The sequence below is a fragment of the Ceratotherium simum genome, chromosome 30 (assembly GCF_057802395.1).
Source record: "Ceratotherium simum simum isolate JZ-2026a chromosome 30, ASM5780239v1, whole genome shotgun sequence".
NCBI lineage: Eukaryota > Metazoa > Chordata > Mammalia > Perissodactyla > Rhinocerotidae > Ceratotherium > Ceratotherium simum.
Genome location: NC_141929.1, coordinates 7,597,787 through 7,620,527, shown reverse-complemented (window position 1 = coordinate 7,620,527; position 22,741 = coordinate 7,597,787). Strand labels below are relative to the sequence as shown.

The following is a 22,741-nucleotide window of genomic DNA, read 5'->3' as shown; positions in this document are numbered from 1 at the left end:
TCCTCACACAAAAAAATAGAACTCTGACCCACAACTTGCATCAACCTGCCCAAGAAACCAACCCCTTATCTCCGATAAACAACTCAGGAAGCCAGCCTGCTATAAGTCAGACTTTCAGTAAGCCAGAGGTTATCTCTAGTGACAATCCAGGAAGCTGAACAGTAACTTCTGTAACAGTGGGCCCAAAATGGTCAGGACTTGATTAATAACTCAAAGGTTCCCTAATTTTTGTTCCCAATTCCAACTTAGGACCAACTAGAGGTCAAATACGCACCCCTAACCAATCCCATAGGATAGCTTCTAGTTAGCCACCTACAGCTCCCCCCGGCCAACAGCCTCCAGTCAAGGCAGACCTGAGGCCTGTCCTTTTTCCACTATACAGCTTTCCCTGCCTCTGCCTGCCTTTGAGTCTTGGCAAAACACAAGTGATGGTGGCTGACACCCTTGCTGCACAGCAACTACAGGATAAATAGTCTTTGTTTTCTCCTTTGGTTGGTCTTTATTTCTACAGCACTGTGGTTTAAACAGGCTTTGCAGGTCAATTATTTTCCGAGTCATCCAACTATCATTCATTCATTTATCCATTCACTGAAGAAACATTTACTAAAAGCTTTAACATGAGCCACATTTCCTTCCCAGGTGCAGGGGAAAATGAAAAAAAGATAAGACATAGTCCCTACTCTAGAGGACAGTAGCTTGACAACTAAGGAAATGAAGGTGAATGACTCGGCAACCAAGTTGATGGTCCTTACTGTGCTGGGGCAGCATTTTCCAAAAAGTGACATGCTAACTACTGGTTACATGAGATAACTTGCAGGAAGTTGTAAATGGCTGAACATTTTTACTTTAATAGTTGTCAACCTGAATGCAGATTAGAAAAAGATGCATTTGAAGTCCACCAAATCCATGATTTCACAGCTACTAATGCTTTGGAGTGAGTCTGTTATCAGTCAAAATTCAGTCAGGAGATAAAAGCCACCCTTACTTGAACAGGGGAAATGCAATATAAAGAATTGTTAATTGGGTATTAAAGGCAATTATACAAGGGCAAAAAAGGAACACTTCATACCTAAAGGTTTCATGCAGGAAGCTGCTACTCTTAGGGAAGTGGTTGAAATTGTTCAATTTTAGAAGCCTGGTGGGGTCCTGGAGGGCTGAAACTCAAGACCTCTGACAAGAACTTGCTGCTTAGTTAAAACCAGTGTCTTAGAGCTGAGTCGGGGGCCCTGTGGGCCGGGGTGCTAGGCAGACATTTGGGGAGGGAGCACCACATGGTATCAATGACTGTTACTGAACACCAGCCTCTGCTGGGGTGAAGAGGTGTTTTGGGGGTGACAAAGAAATAGGAAGCAAAGAGGAAGCAGGCAGAAAGGACCAAGCCCCTTCTTCCTCCTCTAGCCTTCCTATCTCCCTCTGGGCCTCTACTGGCAGATCCCAATAAGAAGCCAGCTGGCAGAGGAGAAACAGGGTTTGCTGAGTACCAGCCCTGCACCACATACTGAGTGTAAGAGAGCATTTGAATCTGAGAAACCATGTTAATACCGGCTACAGTCTATTACTTGGGCTATTCAGGATCCACACACACGCTTCTAAATATGATTCAACTTCCCACAAGAAAAACAACTCTTTATTCTACTTAACAAATTGCAAACATCCTTTGTACAAAAGATGTTCTCACTCTTTCTCCAAAATGAGGAGACAAAATTCCCAGCACACATTGTATTGGTTTGTGGAAGACAGTCACACTATTCATCTCATCTCTTAACTATGTTAGTTACATCTAGAATTTAGTCACAGACCCATCACAATACTTTGTTATCTCAAGACTAATTAGCAAATTTAACCCTCTAAAAAGGTATTACAATAAGAGGAAGGAGAAATGTACACACACACCCCAAGGGAGAAACTACAGGTAACTGCTCAGTAACTTGTTTCTGTAATTGGCCACAAGGCTGTAGTTCAACTTCCTCCTCTTCACATTCCACGTTTCCGCTTCCCTTAGCCACGATCTCAGCTGCTCAGGGTTTATAGCTGGCAGGGCAGCCCAAAATTTCGTTGCCTAAAGGGTCAAATCATTTCCACCTCCTTCATGTTACAGATCTCCATTAAAATTTCTCATTGGACATGGAAATGCTAAAAGATGCCCTAAATGCCCTGGGTTCCAGATATCCTTCTCTATCACCCATTGTGTAGGAACACAAATAACCCATTGTTCCCAAGATCACATGCACTAGCCAGGAGAGTAAACTCCTTCTTTGTGGGTTGGTTTAGTGGTAAAACGACCACATTATTTTAATTTCTGCCAATGGAACCACTATTGTGTTCCTTGGTGGGAGCACTCCTTCCTTGGGAACCCAGACCTCCAGAGCTCAAAATCAAGGTATAGGAAGCAAAACATCTGTGAGTGGGTTACCAGGTGTAACAGTGAGAGGAGCCACTCTTTCTACCTCTGCTTGATTCCAGACCATACATTCTGACTACGAGAGCAACAGCCCCATTGAGTGGTCACTGATTCAAAGCATAAATTACATTTCATAAGATGCAGCGTTGTACCTCACCTAGGGCCATAACTGAGACTTCAGTAGACCATTCCACCATTCTATTATGACTGTTGCTCCTAGGTGATGGGGTATGTGCTAAGATCAGCGAATTCCAGAGGCACAAGCCCATCGCCCCACTACTTCTGTGAAATGGGTTTGTCTGTTAGAAGTAATCCTGTGCAGAATATTATGAGGGTGAATAAAACATTCCATAAATCCATGGATTGTGGTGCTGGTGAAGCATTGGGAGGAACTTCCAGCTTCCGCCCCCAGGATGTAGAGCTGAAAGATGCACTGCTCTCACTTTTACAATGAAAAAGAGCGAAATTAACTTCAAATTCATGACTTTTTTTGGTAACTCACTAGAGAGCTGAGGTCACAAAGCAATCAGAATCTAAGGAGATTCAGAGAGAGGAGACACACACCTCATTTAGTTGCTAGGAACAAAATTAAATGAAATCAGTATTTCTTAGAAGTTCTAGGTATATACCTCCAGACAGACAGACACACATACACACACTTAATACCATGTGCTTCTGTACTTAGTAGTTAGAATAAGGTTCCGACTAGGAGATGGCCTGGTTGGTGGTGAATTCAACTGGCCTGTACTATATGAAATTGATAACTGTTTTTGCCCACAAAAAGTAATTTCTTATGGTTCAACCTAATACATCACCATGTTCTAAATTAATGTCTGGCTTTTAAAAGTTACTATTTGGATAAAAAGTTCCAATACGCAACTAGACTAAAATTATTATTTGAAAGTATAAGAGAATAGAGAAAGTATATGAAAACAGATCTTTATTATAGAACAATTTTCTTTTTTTTATTAATTAAGGGCTTTAAACAAAAAACCATAATTCCACCAACTGACAATGACTTGGTAGAATGCAAATACTTTGGGCTGGAGAGGCATGTTTGTTCCTGATGAATTCACATACAACAAATTCTCATGACATTTGATTCCAAAAAGTATGTATGAATTGGCTTGACACGATTAATAATTTAAAGTAAAATATAAACATAAGGGCAATTTAAACACTGGTATTAATTTATATGAGTCAATTCAAGGTCAGTGACTGGAGAGCTATACTAAAAACATCTTCAGGAAGCATGTACCAGGCACCTGTGTACACCTGAAGAGCAAGGGCTAATCATCTATTCGTGATGAACACCAGTAAGCAAAGGATGTATAACATCCATCACACATCTGTTTCAAAAACAGCATATTTCCAAAATTATACATTACTTTTACAAATAAACATTACAATATTAATAACTAGAGAGAAACCATCAGAATGAGTTCCAAAATATGCTAACTTTCACAGGGCATCCCAGAGCCATATCTTAAGGCATCCGTTTTAATCTTGGGGCTTTAAGAACATCTTCTTTGCTTTAATTGGTTTTATGTCTCCATTTTCATCTTCTTCATAATTGGCACGGTCTCTTTTTTTGGCAAACTTTTTTCCAATTGTCCCCACCAAGGTCTCGTATCTGTTAAGATGATATATAGCACAAGTTTAATTTCAAATAAAAAAGGTAGGAATCAAGTCTTGTCGAATATCAAACCAAATATGCAACAAAGAATAAGAAAAATCAAAACTACGATTAAAAGAAACTATCTCATTTAAAAATTTTTGAATTTCTCTACGAAGGATTAAATTCTTAAATGTTTTCTGGTTTTGCATTATCCTAAATACACTGAGAAGTACACTTTAAAATACATGTAAGAAGTAGCACTGCCAATGAGCCCTCAACTGCCAGCCCGTGACAGATATAAATCCACCTCAGGTCATGCTAGAGAAAGCAGAAAGTCAGCTTCCTGCTGGGGTACTCCCTTCAAAGCTACGGGAGACTGTGGGCTAAGAGCAGTGCACTTTTCAAAGCCAATGAATGCTGGGCCCAGGTTATAAAGCTGTTCCAAGGTAATGGTTACCTTCTAGCCATTTCTTCATCTGACACATCAAGCTCCACTGTTTCCTCTTCAACTTCCTCTGCTTTGTTCTTAGCGTTCATCTGAAGCATTAATTTCTGAAAAATACATCAATGCTGACTATGAGGGCTGGAAAGGCTTGTTAAAAGAACTAGTGTTAATGTATTTGAAGGCAGATAAACAGAAGTCACAGAATCTACAGGACTAGACAAAATTTGTAAGGAATTCTCTGTAATACTTTATTCCACACTGTGCTAACAGAAGTCAGCTCTGAATCAAAATAAGATAAAATCCCATTAGTTAATACTTATTGTTAATGAATTAAAACTGTATTTTAGATCATAAATCTTATTAGTTACTTTTATCTAAAGCAGGCACACTGCTAACACACACTAGTGAGAGAGACAAAGAAAAAGTAAACTTTCAGATTTCCTCTAAACTTCCCATCTTTGAGCCAAGTAGAAGAAGTACTACAGTCGAAGTAATTTTAAATGCATTTTTTGGGGGGGAGGGCAGCAAATTACTGGAGGGAAGGGCTGGAAGCCTGGCCCTGGTATAAGGGGAGGACCTGCCTCACCCCCAAACACAAGGGTGGACAATGCATCCCATATGATGTCCATGTGTCATAGCTCTCTCCTTTACCTCTTTTTCTCACATGAACCTCTTCTTGACAGTTACCCTCTGACAGACTGTTTTTTTAATGTATGATAACTTCTTTACAGCAAATGGGATAAGGAAGGGAAAGCAGAAGAGAAACCAGCATCGACTACCTTTTCCAATGTTTAAAGGACTGTACCATAGTTACAGAATAAATATTTATTGAATAAATAAACTCCGTGCTAGGTATCACTAGTAACACATACAATATAAAAAATGTGTTCTAAGTACATCCTGCTTATAATAAAGTAAGCGCTGTCAAGTTGATATCATTCTTTTTATAACCTGGTATATTGAACTTTTCTCACATTTTAAGACAGCTCAGATCTGGGAGACAAACAGCACAAAACCTTCTCCCAGAGAGAATGTATTCAGTGTTACAGAGTGCCAGTAATTAAAGCCATTTTCTAATAACCCCCACATCAAATTCTGAGGGACGTATCAATTCCTTTTCCCATGAACAAGACATACTTTGGAGTGCTTGCCTAGCCACAACCCCAGTCTCTGGGTGTCATACACTCATAAGCATTGCTTTTTTTTCCCCTTTTACTCCAGTGCCCTCTTTCCTCTTCCCAATCTATACCTTTAAGCAGGCCAAAGCAGGGAAAGGATATATTAAAAATAAATGCTTTTAGTGTTGATTTGTGTAAAGTAAATATTAGCACCTTAATTATCATACCCCCTCAAAAAAGGGGAAAAAAAAGAAAACTAACCTATAATCTTTATTTTTTTATTTTTATTTTTTTTTAATAATTTTATTTATTTATTTTTCCCCCCAAAGCCCCAGTAGACAGTTGTATGTCATAGTTGCACGTCCTTCCAGTTGCTGTACGTGGGATACGACCTCAGCATGGCCAGAGAAGCGGTGCGTCGGTACACGCCCGGGATCCGAACCCGGGCCGCCAGCAGTGGAGCGCGTGCACTTAACTGCCAAGCCACGGGGCCGGCCCTAACCTATAATCTTTAAATAAACTTTGGCAATTAGCTTGGTTAACTGTGGTTCTCTATAGGCATCTTTAGAGAACTGGTTTTCAAGCAGGGACCTTTGGCAATGTCTGTTTATATTTTTGGTTGTCACAACGGGGGATGTGTGTGTGTGTGTGTGTGTGTGTGCATGCAGGCACACACACACTATCTGTATCTAGCAGGTAGAAGGTAGAGGCCAGGGATGCCACTAGACATCCTAAAATGCACAGGACAGCCCCACCACAAAGAATTATCTGGCTTCAAATGTCAACAGTGCCAGGGCTGAGAAACCCTGGCTTCAAGTGAGAGTTAGAAACTAAAGCTTTACATCATAAACCTCCATTTGGTTGGTCAAGTACTTGATAGGATGGCTTTTAATACGTGAGCCAGAGTTCCAATAAATATTTATTAAATGAAGGTCTATGCTTCCCTATAAACCTGAGGAAGGAAAATTCAAATGAACAGTTCAGTTATAAGAACTGGAAGTTATAAGGTGAATATTTGCTTTTCAAACAACTTTCCAAAGGATTCATTTAAAAATCTATTTACAAGCTTGGATTAAAACTTGTCCATTAAAAAGTCAAATTACTCAATTTTTAAGTAACATTTTCCCATTAGAAAAGATACATTTATAGATGCCAGGAAATAATTTTTCATAATAGCATCATAGGAATAAAATTCCAATGTTCTTGTAAAAGATACGAGATGAAATTCCTACACTTACAGTGGCAATGTCAAGGACTGTATACTGCTCTATTAAATTACCTACTCAATTGTACCATAAAACTAGACTGCAACACCTGCAATTTCTTTAAATAGCTATGGTGATATTTCAAGACTTGTTATTTTCTATATAATGAGGAGAAATAGTACCTGGTGGGAAAAAACCTAAACCCAATTATTAGCAGAAAGAATTCAACTGGAAAAATTTTAAATTTGAAGCAATTATATTTAATACCTCAACCTCAGGATTAAATCCTCTGAACGACATTCTTCCATAGAGAAGATCTTCACATAGTAGGAAACTTTGCTCTTCTATTATGAAACTCCTAAATGGGAAAATAAACGTGTATTAATAGCATGTCTACTTATAATAGAGCACAGCAAATAGAACTCAAGATTTCAAATGAAAAATCGATCTTACGGTTATCAAATACAGTAGGATTTTCAACCCAGGGTTAGAAATAAAACCTGATTAATTTGTCCAGCAAAGGCGTTAGGAGACAGGAGCTGTAGGCTGGAGGCACAGTCTCTTCTAAACACTATGTTTAATTTGCATAAATGCCTACATAATGTAGAAACCTTAAGTATTTATAATAAACCTGAATTCTCCAAGTCTGAAGCAAAGTTCCCTTGACGTTTACACCTCCAACTAAGTTCTTATTAAATTAAGTTCTCATTAAATATCCAGAAATCAGAGTACTAGGCAGCTTTAAAAGAGTGTATTAGAGCTCTCAGCTATAAACAACCACGACTGACACTAGATGATTTAAGCAGAAAAGGAATTTATTAGAAGGCTATCGGGCATCTCACAGAATCACTGGGAAAGCTGGATGAGCACAACTGGAAAATAGGCAGGAATAAAGGTGGCAGGTGGTTGACTCAAAACCAAACCATGCTACAAAACTATCCCAGTAAAAATGACGCTGCTGCTGAGCGGGCTAAACTCCGGACACCAGAGGGCACTGGGGAGGCCACTGCTGCCCTGGAAACAGGATGCAGGCAGATGTTTTGGTCTCCAAAAGGGAGTCTCCTGAGTCACCAGTGCATGATTCCTGTCCCAGGTGAGCATATCTGACTACAGTCTGGTTATCAACCATAAAGCATGCTAGGAAAGCAAATACTTGGCCTTTATGGCTTCTTTGGCAGAAAGTTGGCTCTGCTTCTTGTCAAGATTCACTCACTCTCCCACTCACTCGGCGAACGCTTATTAAACCCAACTGTGTGCCAGGCACTGTTACAGAAGCTGCGGAGACAGCCATGAATAGGAGAGCCTCTGCTTTCACGAAGGTTACATTCTAGAGAATGCTGCCAGATAATAAATAAATAAAAGATTTATATTATACAATGAATAAAAATGAAGCAGGTTATTCCACTCCTGGCCATAGGGAAGTAACTGGTACCAAACTAGCTCTCCTACTGCAACCAACTATAAAACAGGACAAATAGGAAACAACTATTTTCATGGTCACACTGCCTTCTCTGTGTGCATGGAATCTCTCTGCCTCCCTTTTATAAGGACATATGTGATTGCATCTGGGGCCCAACCAGATAACCCAGAATAATTTCCCCATCTAAAGATCCTTAACTTAATCACACTGGCAAAGCCAATTTTGGCATATAAGGTAACACTCACAGGTTCCAGAGATGAAGACCTAGATATTATTTGGGGGACCATTTCCCAGCCTACCACACCTGGGAAAGAAAATTTGCCCCAGAACTGTATGTTGAACAAATATAAGACCTTGCACAGATGAGGGAAATGTTTGAGTTGTGTTTACCCAGAGGGGAAAGATCCAGCTGAACACTCTAACACTGAATAGAAAGGTCACAACTTAAGAACAAGGCTAATCTAGTCCTAGAGTGAAGGCTGTAAAACCTACTCGAACAAAAATGGATCAAGCTGATCAGCATGTAAATTAATTGCCTAACGGAACAAAATTTAACACTTTATCAAGACAACAAAATCCAGGTACTCAGTAATATAACATACACATGTGTAGCACACAATAAAAAATTACTAGACATGTAAGGAAGCAAGAAAATGTGACCCATAAACAGGAGAAAAACAAATCAATAGAAAAAGAGAGATGACAGAATTAGTAGAAAAGGATTTTAAAACAGCTATTATAAATATGTTCAAAGATTTAAAGGAAAATATGAATGTAATGAAGATACAAATAGGGAACCTGAATTAAAAAATGGAAACTATGATAAATCACCAAATAGAAATTTTAGGACAGAAAAAAACAATATCTAAAGTGAAAAATCAGAATAGTCCTATATCTATTAAAGAAACTGGATTCATTATTAAAAGTCTTTCCACAGAGAAAATTCCAGATCCAGATGCCTTCACTGGTGAATTTTATCAAAGATTTAAGGAAGAAATACTACCAATTTTACACAAACTAAGAAATGAGAAGAGGAGGAGGGAACACTTCCCAACTCATGTTATGGCTCAAACTAAAGACATTATCAGAAACTTACATTCCAATGTCCTCTATGAATATAGATGCAAAAATCATCAGTAAAATATTAGCAAATTGAAATAAATATATATACTACATATGAATACCAAGTGGGGTTTGCCTCAGAAATATAAGGTTGTTGACATTCACAAATCAATATAATTCCCATATTAACAGAGGAAAGAAGAAAAATTATATAATCATCTCACTGAAAATGATTTGACAATTTTCACTAACATTTATGAAAATTCTCAGCAAACTAGGAAGAGAAAGGAAAATCTCTCATGCTGATAAAGGGCATCTATGAAAACACACAACACTTCATACTTAATAGTAAAAAAGTTAATGTTTTCTCCCTAAGATCAGAAATAATGCAAGGATGTCCATTCTTATCAGTGGACCTGCCAGAGGTCCTAGCCAATGAAATGTAGCAAGAAAAAGAAATAAAAGGTATGACTTTTTTTTTGGTAGATGACATAATTGCATATGTAGATAATCTTAAGGAATCTACAAAAAACTACTAGTTAGTGAGTCAAATTAGCACAGTTACAGAATACAAAGTCAACATATAACTATCAATTTCTACATATATAAATACAACAGACAACTTTGGGGAAAAAACCCATTTACAATAGGATTTAAAAATATGAAATATGTAGGGATATAGTTAACGATATTATACACACAGAACCTCTACACCAAAAACTACAAACCATTGCTGAGAGAAATCAAATAATAGCTAAATAAATAGATATATCCTGTTAATGGACTGGAAGACACAATTCTGTTAAGATGCAAATTTTGCCCAAATTGATCTACAGATTGAATGCAATGCCAATCAAAGTCCTACTTTTTTGGAGGGGAAGGGGATGGTGGGGAGAAATTAACAAACTAGTTCTAATATTTATATGGGAAGGCAAAGGACAGAGAATAGCCAAAACAATCTTGAAAAAGAATAAAAGTGGAAAACTTTCACTATTTGATTTCAAGACTCACTACAATCCATAGCAATCAAGCCAATAGGATAGAAAATATATCAATGCAACAGAATGGAGTCCAGAAATAGACCTATACTAACACAGGATACTAATTTTTTTGCCCAAAGCCATCAAAACACTGCAATGACTAAAGAACAATATTTTCAATAAACAGTACTGGGACCACCAGTTATTTATAGAAAAAAAATGAACTTTGATTCCTACTTCACACCATAGACAAAAAATCAGAGACAGATCACAGATAAAAATGTAAGAGCTAAACTTAACAAAAATTCTAGAAGAAAACACAGAGAATATACTTGCAACCTTGGTAGACAGAACCCAGAAAGAACTAACTATAAAAGGAAAAAAAATTAATGAAATAAAATTAATTACAACTACTGCTCATCAAAAGACAACATCAAGAAAATAAATAGGCAAGATACAGACTGGAAGAAAATACTCAAAATACATAAATCTAGCAAAGATTTATATTCAGAATATAAAGAACTCCTATCTGTATAGAAGTATGTAAGTTTTACCTCAAAAAAAAAAAAGAACCCTATATAAACACTGAATTCTAGTTAATGATATGCATGCTTAAGTGTTCAGGGATAAAATGTACTGACAGATGTATAGAAGGGTGAATAAATATGTGATATAAAATGTTAAAAATAAAGACAAAACCATCTCATTTTTTAAAACGGGCAAAAGATCTGAATAGGGATTTCACAAAGGTAGATAGGGAAATGGCCAATAAGCACGTAAGAGTTCTTTAACATTATTAGTCACCAGGAAAATGCAAACTGAAAACCATAATGAGACACCACTAGAATGCTAGAATAGATAAAATTAAAAAGATAACATCAAATATTGGTAGAACAGCCAGAACTCTTATACCTCCTTAGTGAAAGTGTCAAGTGGTATAAGCACTTTGGAAACTGGGCTGAAAGTTTCTCATAAGGTCAAATATATATCAACTTTATGACCCAGCAATTCCACCTTCACCTATGAGAAATGAAAACAGGATTCTATCCAATTCATCTAAATTCTTTTTATCTAAAGAATTTGTCTTTGGTTGTTTTATAAAGAGTGGTCTGGGTGGGCCTCTTGAATGAGGTGACATCTGAGCAAAGTTCAGAAAGCAGTGAGGAAAAAGATATGAGGATACCTAGGGGAAGAACACCAGAGAGACTAGTTAAAAGTAACTAGGAGAATATAAGTGGACTGCCTGAGAAACAGTAAGGAGGCCTCTATGACTGGAATGGAGTGAGAGAAGGTAAGAATGGTAGCAGGTCACAATTATTTTCATGATAACACTAAGACGTTATCTGTCTTTTTCACTGTGTTGACATCTGCACAGAGTGTGCAAAATCAATTATGGGTAAAATCACATCTTAGCATGAATTAAAGTAGTGATACCAGACTGTACTAGCAGTCATTGTATTGTTCACTGCTGGCTCTCACAGTCTTAAAAAAAACAGAAGCCAATAAAAATGTTCTTGATGAAGCAGTAAAAACTTACTAACTTTTGTTAATCTCAGCCCTTGATTACACTTTTAAAAACCATTCTGTACACAAAATAGGAAGTATATACAAGGTACTTCTGCATAGTGAAGTATGATGACTGTCTTGAGAAGATGCACTTGTGTTATCGAGCTGTGAATTGAACTAGCCACTTTTTTCATGGAACACTATAACTATGGTTATGCAGACTTGGATACTTGGCAGACATTTTCTTGAAAATAAATAAAGTGAACTTGTTACTTCAAGGGTAAAAACTGACAACACCGATTGCCAGTAACAAAATTAAGCTTTTGGACAAAAATTAGAATTTTGAATAGCTTGTATATGTCACCTTGGGCTTGACAGCTTCCCAATACTTAAACAGACTTTTCTGATGAAACCCATGGTGATATTAATTAATGTGATTTCTGATACCATATAATGAAATAAGTTAAAATTTGGAAAATCTATACAATTCATTGAACTAATATTTTCCAAATGAGAAATGCATGTTATGAAATCATACATGGATAAAAGATCCATTCAAAATATAACATAGACCAATGATTATGAAAAGCTCATAATCAATCTGAAAGATGTTTTCAGATTCCACATTGCAGTTAACTTTTAAGAAACTACTACTTATTGAGTTTTGGAGTAGTATCAAAGAATTATTGGAAAAATCTATTGCAATATTCCTCCCTTTTCAACTACATCATCTGTATGAGGGTGGATTTTCTTTATATACTTCAACCAAAACTACATACTATAATAGGCTGAATGCAGGAGTTAAGAGAATCCATCCGTCTTTTATTATGCTAGACATTAAACATCTACAAAAATGTAAAACAAGGCCACCTTTCTCACAAATTTTTTTTTGTCTTGGAAAACAGTTATTTTTCCTGCAAAAGCTGTCATTCATGCTAATATGTATGAGTTTATATTTATTTATTTATTTTTTGTGAGGAGATCAGCCCTGTGCTAACATCTGTCAATCCTCCTCTTTTTTTGCTGAGGAAGACTGGCCCTGGGCTAACATGCGTGCCCATCTTCCTCCACTTTATATGGGACGCCGCCACAGCATGGCTTGACAAGCAGGGCGTCGGTGCGCGCCCGGGATCTGAACCGGCGAACCCCGGGCTGCCGCAGCGGAGCACGCGCACTTAACCGCTTGGGCCACCGGGCCAGCCCCTGAGTTTATTTTTTAAATGAGTATTTTTATTTTAATTTCTTATATAGTAAATATCGACACGATATAAACTACAGAAACAAAAGCTCTTTAGTTCACTGGCCCTCTAGTCTAGCCAGCACCTCACTTCTTCAGGACAGCCTCTCCCTGAGGGAACCTAACCTCAGGCACACATTCTCCTGAACTGTTTTGTTCAGCCTTTTCCATAAATTTGGGATTCTCCCTCAATTGCCCAATCTTGTTACTCATAGAGTACAGCCCACCAATCCCCCAAGTAAATCACCTCCCTGAGGAAAGCTCTGTACATAAGCTTTTAAGCATTCACTTATGATGGAAGATGGACCCCGAGGGAAGCAACCCCTAGAGGCCAGGGGTGGATTAAGAGTAGGACCACAGGCCCCTTAGAGGGCTTTCCCATACGTTTCCACTGACACAATAACTTTAACATTAACATAAAAAGGAGCATAGGTGTTTTGTTATTTACGTGCATTGTTTCAATAATTAGGAAAAACTAATTAAATACAGAGGTAGCAATCAAGTGAAATATTACAAAATTTAACTGTAAACATTCCTATCTTTTAATTTCTCCATTTTCATTAATGAAGATCCATAATTTTAGAGACAAAACACATCCAGGAAATTATCTATTTCACCTATTTTTGCAGATGAGAAACTACTGCTCAGAAAAAAATAAACAGACTTGCCTAAAGCCACAAATGACATGCATGGCAAAATAGGGCAAAAGCTTGCTGTTACAAAACCATTCTCTACAGGTCTCTTGCATTTCTGCATATCTTGTAAGCAAGGTACTAACTGCCCTTTTGTTCCAGACTATCTTTTCAAGGATATGTGTATAGTGAACAGCTTTGAAATACAGAGCTAGTCTTTTCCTCTGGAGCAAAGCACAGACTTGCTTAATGCCCAGTATAATAAAGATATCTCCCTTGGGGCCAAAGGCAAGTTTGTTTGTAGTCCAATACAAAGGTTCAGGTTTCCTAAGCTCTGTATTTCTTAGCTGTGATGCAGACCTACTGTGAGCATCACATCCAGGTGGGCCTCACCACGTCATCTCCCATGGGATTTGAGGGACAAGGGGGGAATGACGCAAATGTGATGCTTATGCTGCTTGCCGTGCTGTGAGTAACAAAGTTCTTTGTCTCTGACCCAGGAGTCTCGTACCTTCTACCAGCATCCATGAAACTGTGCTCGGCTAACTTGTTAGTTTCTATGTAGGGTACAATCTCAGATCTCACAGTTCTTGACGTTCATCAGGCCACAATACACAAACACAAGAAGCACAGTAGCCAAAAATACCTTTTAAACAACATCCTATGGCAAAGGAGTAATTAAACTGGCTAAACTCACATACTCGGTACTGAGGCACATCCTTTGGAGAAAAATATGGCAACAAAATAGCATAACCTTTGATCTGGTAAATTCTATTCCTAGGAATTTATACTAAGCATCTTATAGCAGGTTCCCTGGAAACAGACTCTGAGACAGAGTTCTCTGCATAAGTTTTACTGGGCAGTGCTGTCTGGGAGATGCCCCTCTATGCAAACGAAAACAGCAGGACTGGGCAGAGGGAGAAGCTGACCTGCAATGTGGCTACACTTAGACTTCGGCCCCTACGAGGAGCTCTGGAGTTATGAAAGCCATGCAATTGAGGCAAAGCAGCTAGACCCTCATACCCCTACACAGCCTAGTCACCAGCTATGGGTGTCCTCTAGGGGAGGTGGGAACCCTGAATAGCCCTGACCATCATCACTGAATTATAGCCTGATACAGCTGAATGGCAACCTTTAGACTTCCAGAGCATATACACAATTAAATCTCCAATTTCACAGATAGCAGTAACCTTCTGGAATAATTCAGATGACACTACCAAGGAAAGATTCACAAATACAAATGACCAAAAAACGTGGGTCAATTTCACAATATTCAAGTATAAGGAAGTACATATACTGCTAACATTTATTGTGCTTTATGACTGGCACTGTAACTGCTTCATATATATCATCTCATTTATTTCTCATAATGTACGTGACAGGTACTGTTATCATACTCAATATACAAATGACAAAAGACAGCTTAAGTAACTTGTCTAAGATCACAAATAAGCAAGTGAGAGAGCTGGGCATCACACTCAGGTCTGCCTTATCTCCAGAGCTCATAAGCTTAATTAACAAATCCATTCCACTGTCTCCCTATTTGGGGTGTTAAAACCATGCACCATGAGAACATATCATTCATTCCCCTCCAGATCTACTTCAACCTGGCTCCCTTCCCGTGGGATTACCTTGGGCTGCTATGCTCTCAAATGAACGCAGCAACTCTTGTAAGATGCTCTCTCTACACAGCCTGTCTCCAGATTCAGTAACCACTTCCTCCTCTTGACCCTCCAGGCCTGGAGTGGAAATTACTCCCACTACACAAGTCACCAAGGTACTGGACTGTTCCTAGTGGCTTCCCTACGCCCTATGCCCTGCCCACACTTTGGTAGTCTCTGTTATATTCCCCTCAAATCACCCAATTTGACAGTGTCATCTCTTCTTGCCAACATCCTAAACTATAGGATCCTAAACTATATTCATACCTAAACATAAATAGGATGCTGAGTGACGGCAAAAGGTTATTATTTACTGCTATGATCTGAATGTTTGTGTCCCCCCAAAATTCATATGTTGAAATCCTAACCCCCAAAGATGATGGTACTAGGTGAGGCCTTTGGGAGGTGCGTAACTCATGAATGGGATCAGTGCCTTATAAAAGAGACTCCACAGAGATTCTCTAGCCACTTCCACCAGGTGAGGACACAGCGAGAAGGGTTACCAGCTATGAAGAGGTGCTTGGGAAGAGGGCCATCATCAAAACATGATCATGCTGGAACCTCAATCTTGGACTTCCAGCCTCCAGAACTGTGAGAAATAAATTTCTGTTGTTTATAAGCTCCCCGATCTATGGTATTTTGTTACAGTAGCCCGAACGGACTTAGACGTTTATCTCCCTAGGAAAGCAATCTAAAAGGTCATTTTTCTGGGAATAATATGCTGTGTTGGGGAAAAAAAAAGAATACTGAAAACAAGACAGAAACTGCTCTGCCTTTCAATAAAAGTAAGTAACAAAACACGTGGACTATTTTGTGCAAGTTTAGTCCAGGCCCCAAATTAAACGATAACTCCTTCCTAGCAATGGTCCTTTCCCACATCACCCGGCTCCCAAATACACACCTTCTTTGGCATTATCTTCCCCTTCCTCACTAATATCTTGCTTCCTCTGAGAAGCAGTAGAGATAAGCAAGTACCTTCCTTCCATCTCTCCTGCTGGGACATACTTCTATCTTTAGAGGATACCTAACCTTCCAAAAAGGATCCAGAGAAGGTCAGCCAAGTGAACAAGGGAATATAACACGTTAAAAACAAAAATAAATTATAAGGTACAGAAAGGAAAAACAAATGTGCCTGAAGATAATAAGTAGCATCTTTACTCATTTGACAAAGTTTAAGGAAAACTGCCATACCACAGAACTTACTAAGGTAAGAAAAGCACCAAGGAGAAATGATAAACAGCTTCCAGAAGAACTTAGATAAATTAATGAATGATGAGAATCCATCAATCCCTCCTTCAAAACTGCTTATCAAGTGGCAACTGGGCGTAGAGCTGGAGGAGCAGTGATCTAGTGTGTGACCAGCTCCAGCAGCCGCTGGCTGGGTCACTGCTACCCTCTCTTAAGCTTCAGTTTCCTCAACTATACAATGGATGGAATGATAGGAGCCAGCTCTCAAGTTTGCCATGAGGATTAAATAATTAAGAGATGTAAAGTGCTTAGGCCAGTTGCTAGGACACACTATAGACTCAATAAATAGCTAAGAAGACTGGTATTAATAGCAAAAATTAAAAAAAAAGAAACAAACAACTCTTGACTTGCCTCTAAGAAGCTCATGAAAAACTCTATTACTGAAACAAAACTGGAGAGGCCTGAAGCACACACCTAATCTTCGGAATTTAATATGATAGACAGCACGTTACAGATTCCCATAAAAGGTCCCTAATTATTACAAAAGAGATGTATGGGCTAGATTTTTTTATTCAATGTAAAAAAAGAACAATATTACAAATGTTGGTCAAGGGCCAGTAAAAATGCATAAATCCAAGTAGAACTCTTACAGGTTTAATAATTTTAGAAAACTATTTGTAAGGCTAACTCAAGAAATGGAAGAGATACTATTTCACAGGCTCCATATCACTGAAATGATGAGTCACGTTTACAAGGTCTTCCCTCTGAATGCCCAAAGCATCATCAATATAATTTCTAATAAACCTACTCTTTCTCCTTCAGCTCTGGCAAATCCAAGTACCAGTGCTCTTCACTAATGATTTTCTTTTCTTCCTCTTCTAGTTGTTTCTTGGTTTCTGAATCCAGTCCCCTTTGCATGAACTGTCAAAACAAAACAAAATCAATGTCAGCAATTAATTTTCCCAACTTAGAGTTGAGGAAAACTCAAATAACTTATTCTTCCACTTGCTGTCCCTCCTGTCTCTAGTAATCCCATCTCATGATTGAGGGTGGGGGTGGGGTGACCACGCAGCTCTGCCCTTGACAACATCAGACTAGACCAGGAGGGAACTTGCAGAGCACACAAAAAAGTGCTGTGTACCTCCTTTAAAATACTTCAAAAAGATCTTTACCATAGCCTAGTTTTTCTGATTTAATAAAACAAGCAACAAAAAACTGTATTCAATAAGTATCACACTACATATGTGATACATAATGGCCAGTGAGGAAGGACTAAGACAAAGATTGATCTACAATCAGGACAGGCAGGTAGAGAAGAAAGTGAGAGGGAAAGAAAGGACGAGAGACTCGCTACTTTCTGATTCTCTTGCTGACCCACAGAGCCCAGTGGTCTTTGTACCTGCTGATTTTAGTCTGGAATGCCCTTCTGACTCTCTTCCACCTGGCCAACTCCTAGCCCTTCTGACACAGGTAAAGCTACTCCAGCTCTGCGAAATCATCCCTCACAGCTGCAGGCAAAATCAGCATCTCTCTCCTAGAAGCTTCCCATGGCACCCTCAAATAGTGTCATCACATTTTAATTTCTCAAGCATCTGTCTCTTCTGGAGACCTTCAGGGCAGGGACTGTGTCTGGATCATCTCTTTCATCAGTACCAGCATGATGAATGATGGATAGTAAGGGCTCTTTAGATGTAGACCAAAGCGAAGCTACATCTATAAGTCTGCTCTTCACTGATATCTTTCCTCTGAAGTGCTGATCAACTCTATAGCTGCTCTTTATTATAAAATCTTCAGAAGTTCCATTCAAAATAGGCCAGTAGAGAAAACAGCAGTCCTGCTGCTAATCTCTCCATAGCACAAACAATAGGTCTATTTCCTCAGGGGACAGGTGAACAAAGAAGTTAATCATAGCAAAATGATAAAGTATCAATACAGGAGAAAATAAATCAGAAAACACCCAGAAGCCTCCCAGCAGTTAGGTCTCGGGTTCCACTGGTTTCCATTTATCCCCATTTCTTTCCCTTATCCAAAGCATTCCAAAAACACAAGCATTTTTAGGCATAAGGGCTTTACCAATGACTACTAAATGAAATGACAAAACTCAAAAAATATTCATAAATAAAATATAGTGATAACATCAAGTTCTGAGGAGGATGTGGAGAAGCTGGATCACTCATACATTGCTGGTGGGACTGTACAATGGAACCTCTGTGGAAACAGCTTGACGGTTTCTTACCCAACTAAACATGCACTTACCATATGACCCAGCAATCGTCCTCTTGGGCATTTATCCCAGAGAAATGAAAACTTACGTTCACTCAAAAACTTATACATGCATATCCACAGCAGCTCTATTAATAACAGCCCCAAACTGGAAACAACCAAAATACTCTTCAACAAATGAATGGTTAAATAAACTGTGGTACATCTACAGCATGGAATACTAATCATCCATACAAAGAAAGGAACTAGTGATATACTCAACAATTTAGATGGATCTCAAGTGAATTATGCTGAGTGAAAAAAGCCAATCTCAAAAGGTGACATACTATATGATTCCATTTACATAATATCTTTGAAATAACAAAATTATGGGAATGGAGAACAGATTCGTGCTTGCCAGAGGTTAGGGATGATAGAAGGGAGTAAGAGCGGCTATAAAGGCATAGCTCCAGGTGATGGAACAGTTTTGCATCTTGAATGTGGTGGTAGTTACACAAATCTACACGTGGTACATTGTATGGAAGTATCTCTCTCTCTCACACACATGAAGGAGTGCGTGTAAAATGGTGAAATCTGAGTAGGCTCTGTGGATTGTACCACTGTCAATTTCCCGGCTTTGCATTACACTCTAGCAACATAAGATAGGGAGGTGGAATGAGGGGTGTACAGGATCTCCTTGTACATTTTTTTTGCAACTTCCTATGAATCTATCATTATCTTAAATAAACATAAAAGAAATGTCTGCAATCCTATCTGAAGTGTTTTGTGGTCCTCATCCTTTTGCCTCTGTGTCTATACCCTCACCACAGGAAAGAATTGGCAGTTTCTGGAATGCATCCCCTGTACCTCCCAGTCCTTTTGCCCCTGCTACTCAACACCATGCTTCCATTCTCTGCCTGGCAAAATATGCACTTGCGAAGGGCCAGAGCACACGGCCTTTGGGCCTCCACTGACTGTTGTTTGGCCAAACTCTTTCCAGGCATGTTCCTGTAAAAGAATACCTTTTCCCATTTCTAAGACAGCCTTATAAACACTGGCTTTTGTTCATTATGCTTCTTCTGTGTCTCCCAAGACTGAAATTCTGAAGAGCATACCATGTCTCTTCTTCATCTTGTATTACCGGTACTCAGGCTGCACCTGGTACCCAAAAAGAGTTCAGTAAAGGTTCTCTGAACGTGAGTCTAGACTTGTCTTATTTTTCCAGATTCCCTTTCTTGGACGGTTCTCTTTATACCCAGATGCCTCATTTCATCACTTATAGTTTTATTGGTAAAATTCACCAATCCTGCCCAAATGCCCTTTTATCTTCTATTTTTAGTCAAGGAGATATTATTATGGCATACAAAATAGCTGTATATATATAATAGCTGTACACATGGAATATGTGTATATGTGAATATGAATCAAGGAACTCGACTTAGGTCTAGCAATACAATTCTCCTGACTCTACAGCATCTAAGAACACACTCCAAAGCGAGTGAATTAGCTTTATTCACAGCTGAGGGACTACAGCAGTTATCGCAAACTATAGTCCCTAGGCTGTTGTTATAAATAAATGTTGTTATAAATAAAGTTTTACTGGAACAAAGCCACCTCATTCAGTTCTGCATCACAATAGCAGAGCTGAGTAGTTGCAACAATGACTTTTTGGCCCACAAGCCTAATTTATTTATTATCTATCCTTTTACAAAAAAAGTTCACCAACTCCTGTCTTAAGAGTCCGAAAGAGCTAAAAATCACAAATAAGAGCCCTCTCTACAACCATTCCATCACACTGACAGACCTCCCATACATCCTTCACTTTCCACTGCCCATGAGGATCACCCACCAGCCCCCAGTAGCTGACCAGGTCAGATGACTTCAAGCACACCTGAAAACAAAGGAGTCAGTATTAAATCCTCAACCCTCTCATTCTTGCTCTATACTTAGCTCTAACAGCTACACTGGATATGGGCAACCTAATGCAGCTTGCTCCTTTCCTTCTCAAAGGACACTCCACTCTATCTGTATACATAGTGTCTCCTGTTATCCTGCCAATAAGTTCTTCCTTTTCAATAACTGAAGTTGCTAACCCAACTAGAGAACCTGGGTAATTTTTTTTCCTCTCCTTTGCTTCCAATATCCAGTTGAGTCTTCCTCAACCACTCGGGTAGGGGTGGATAATTTTTTTTAAGTTAACTTCTTCCTTTCTAACTCCAGAGTCAGATTTTTGGTCTGAGCCCTAATCACCCAGCACATCTTCATTTGACTTATTCCAAGAGCTAAAACAACTTCTAAAATCTTTTCAATGCCTGCTTTGTCAATCCATTCCACGTCTCTGAAATCTATATGATTATAAACCATAAGCCAAAAGAAAACCCTGTTCAGTAAAGATTCAAATTTTGCTAATACGCATCAAAGAAGTACTTTAGAAACTATAAATTATGCCACGATTTACCCCCACCCTCACTCGCCCTATTCATCACTAGTTACACCCGAAATATTACTTATGCTTCCTTTTCCTGGAAATTCCACAACTCTCTACACGTGACATCTAACAGTCTGCATCTGTAAGTATTGTGTTCAGCGACAAGCAGTATAGAGTGGTAATTAAGAGCAGGGGCTTTGGAGCCAGACTGCCTGAGTCTGAGTCCTGTCTACTCTACTTACTAGCTGTGCAACTTTGGGCAAGTTACTTACGTCTCTGTTTCAGTTGCCTCAGCTGTACCACTGTGCCCACTTCAAAGGGATATTATGTGGATTTCATGGGTTAATATATGCAAAGCACTTAGAACAGTGCCTGGCACACAGCAAAAACTATAAATGTTTGCTATTAAGTTTCAAGGTTTGGTTGCTTCCTCTATTTTAATTCCTGTATTCATTTTATCCGCGCTTGTCTTTTCTTCCCCCTTTGAAATTATTTGGTTAAACTGACTTAATTTCAAATCTAAAAATCAATTTTGCTTAAAGTTGGGTGACATAACTCGCTTTCACCTCAACTGCTATAATTCTCCCCGTTCCCATCACCACTGTAACCCTCACTCGGATCATCAGAACCTCTAGCTGGTCTTTCTGACTGCAATTTTGTGCCTTCACCAATCTATCCTCCACCGGACAGTTAAGTAACCTTGAAAAGAAGCACAGCTAACGATACTGTTCAATAGCTTCCCAATGTTCACAAGATACAAGAATCCCTAATCTGGCCCCAAATTCCTTGCATAGTTGTAACCACTGGCTACTTTCCCAGGCCCATTTCCTGCTACTTGCCTTCCAGACACACTGAATTATTTTAGTTCCTGGAAATCTCAACGGATTTTTTGGGTTTTGCCTCTCAGACTTCTGAACTCGCTTTTCCTTCGGTTTACGTCGCTGTGCACCCCCTCTCCCCCTTCAGTCTCTACCTGAGGGCCGCTCCGCGCAGAAGCCCAAGGAAGTTCCGGGGCTCGCGGCGCTTCCAGCATTACTGCACTAACTACACTGTATCCTAACTGCTTGCTCACGTGTCTGTCTCTCCTATCCGACCGCGGGCTTTGTGCGAGAACCCGCCGGATTTATAATCCGGTTCCTAATGCCTAACGCAGAGCAGGCGCTGAATGAATGACGGAACGCCACAGCTGGAGGGCTCCGGGGCCTCTCTGGTGCCCCCATGCGCTCGCCGCCTCAGCGCCGGCTGGGTCGGGAAGACCAGGTACCCCTGCCGCCCGGCCCGCCTCCTCCACGTCCCCGCACCTTCATGCGCAGCAAGTTCTTAGACAACTTAGTCTTGCGCTCGGCCGCCATGCTGGCTCCCACCCGGCGCTCCGCCACTATCCCCCCGCGCATGCGCGCTGCTGCGTGCGCAGCGGCACCGCCTTACGTAGCGTGCGTCATCCCGCACCGTGGCTGCGCCCACGTTTTTCGCGCTCGAGAGCGTCCCGGGTGTTTCGCGCGTAGCCTCAGGAAGCGCTCGCCTGAGGGGGAAGCTCGTGTTGAGGCCCGGCCGTCGAAGTGGAGGGAAGAGCGACTTAACGCCGGGAGGGAGACGTCAAAGAGGCCGCAGTCGGAGGAGGCCCGAGTCCCGGCCGCT

General features: G+C 39.6%; 1 protein-coding gene across 1 annotated transcript; it reads right to left on the bottom strand.

The window, feature by feature from the left end:
* Positions 1-3,324: 3,324 nt before the first annotated feature.
* MPHOSPH6 (M-phase phosphoprotein 6) lies at positions 3,325-22,487 on the bottom strand. Its single transcript, XM_004437071.3, has 5 exons — positions 22,405-22,487; positions 17,282-17,394; positions 7,055-7,145; positions 4,477-4,571; positions 3,325-4,034 (listed from the first exon to the last, which is right to left on the bottom strand). The coding sequence occupies exons 1-5, from the start codon at positions 22,453-22,455 to the stop codon at positions 3,902-3,904; spliced, it is 483 nt and encodes a 160-aa protein (XP_004437128.1). The 5' UTR covers positions 22,456-22,487; the 3' UTR covers positions 3,325-3,901.
* Between the last annotated feature and the right edge of the window lie 254 nt (positions 22,488-22,741).

Bases quoted from the DNA above. Each gene is read 5' to 3' on its own strand.
- MPHOSPH6 (XM_004437071.3), bottom strand. From the start codon at position 22,455: ATGGCGGCCGAGCGCAAGACTAAGTTGTCTAAGAACTTGCTGCGCATG. The intron at 7,146-17,281 runs GTAGGTTTATTA...TTTCCCATTTAG, and splicing joins CCAGAGCTGAAGGAGAAAGA to GAGTTTCATAATAGAAGAGC. The intron at 4,035-4,476 runs GTAACCATTACC...TCATCTTAACAG, and splicing joins GATGAAGAAATGGCTAGAAG to ATACGAGACCTTGGTGGGGA.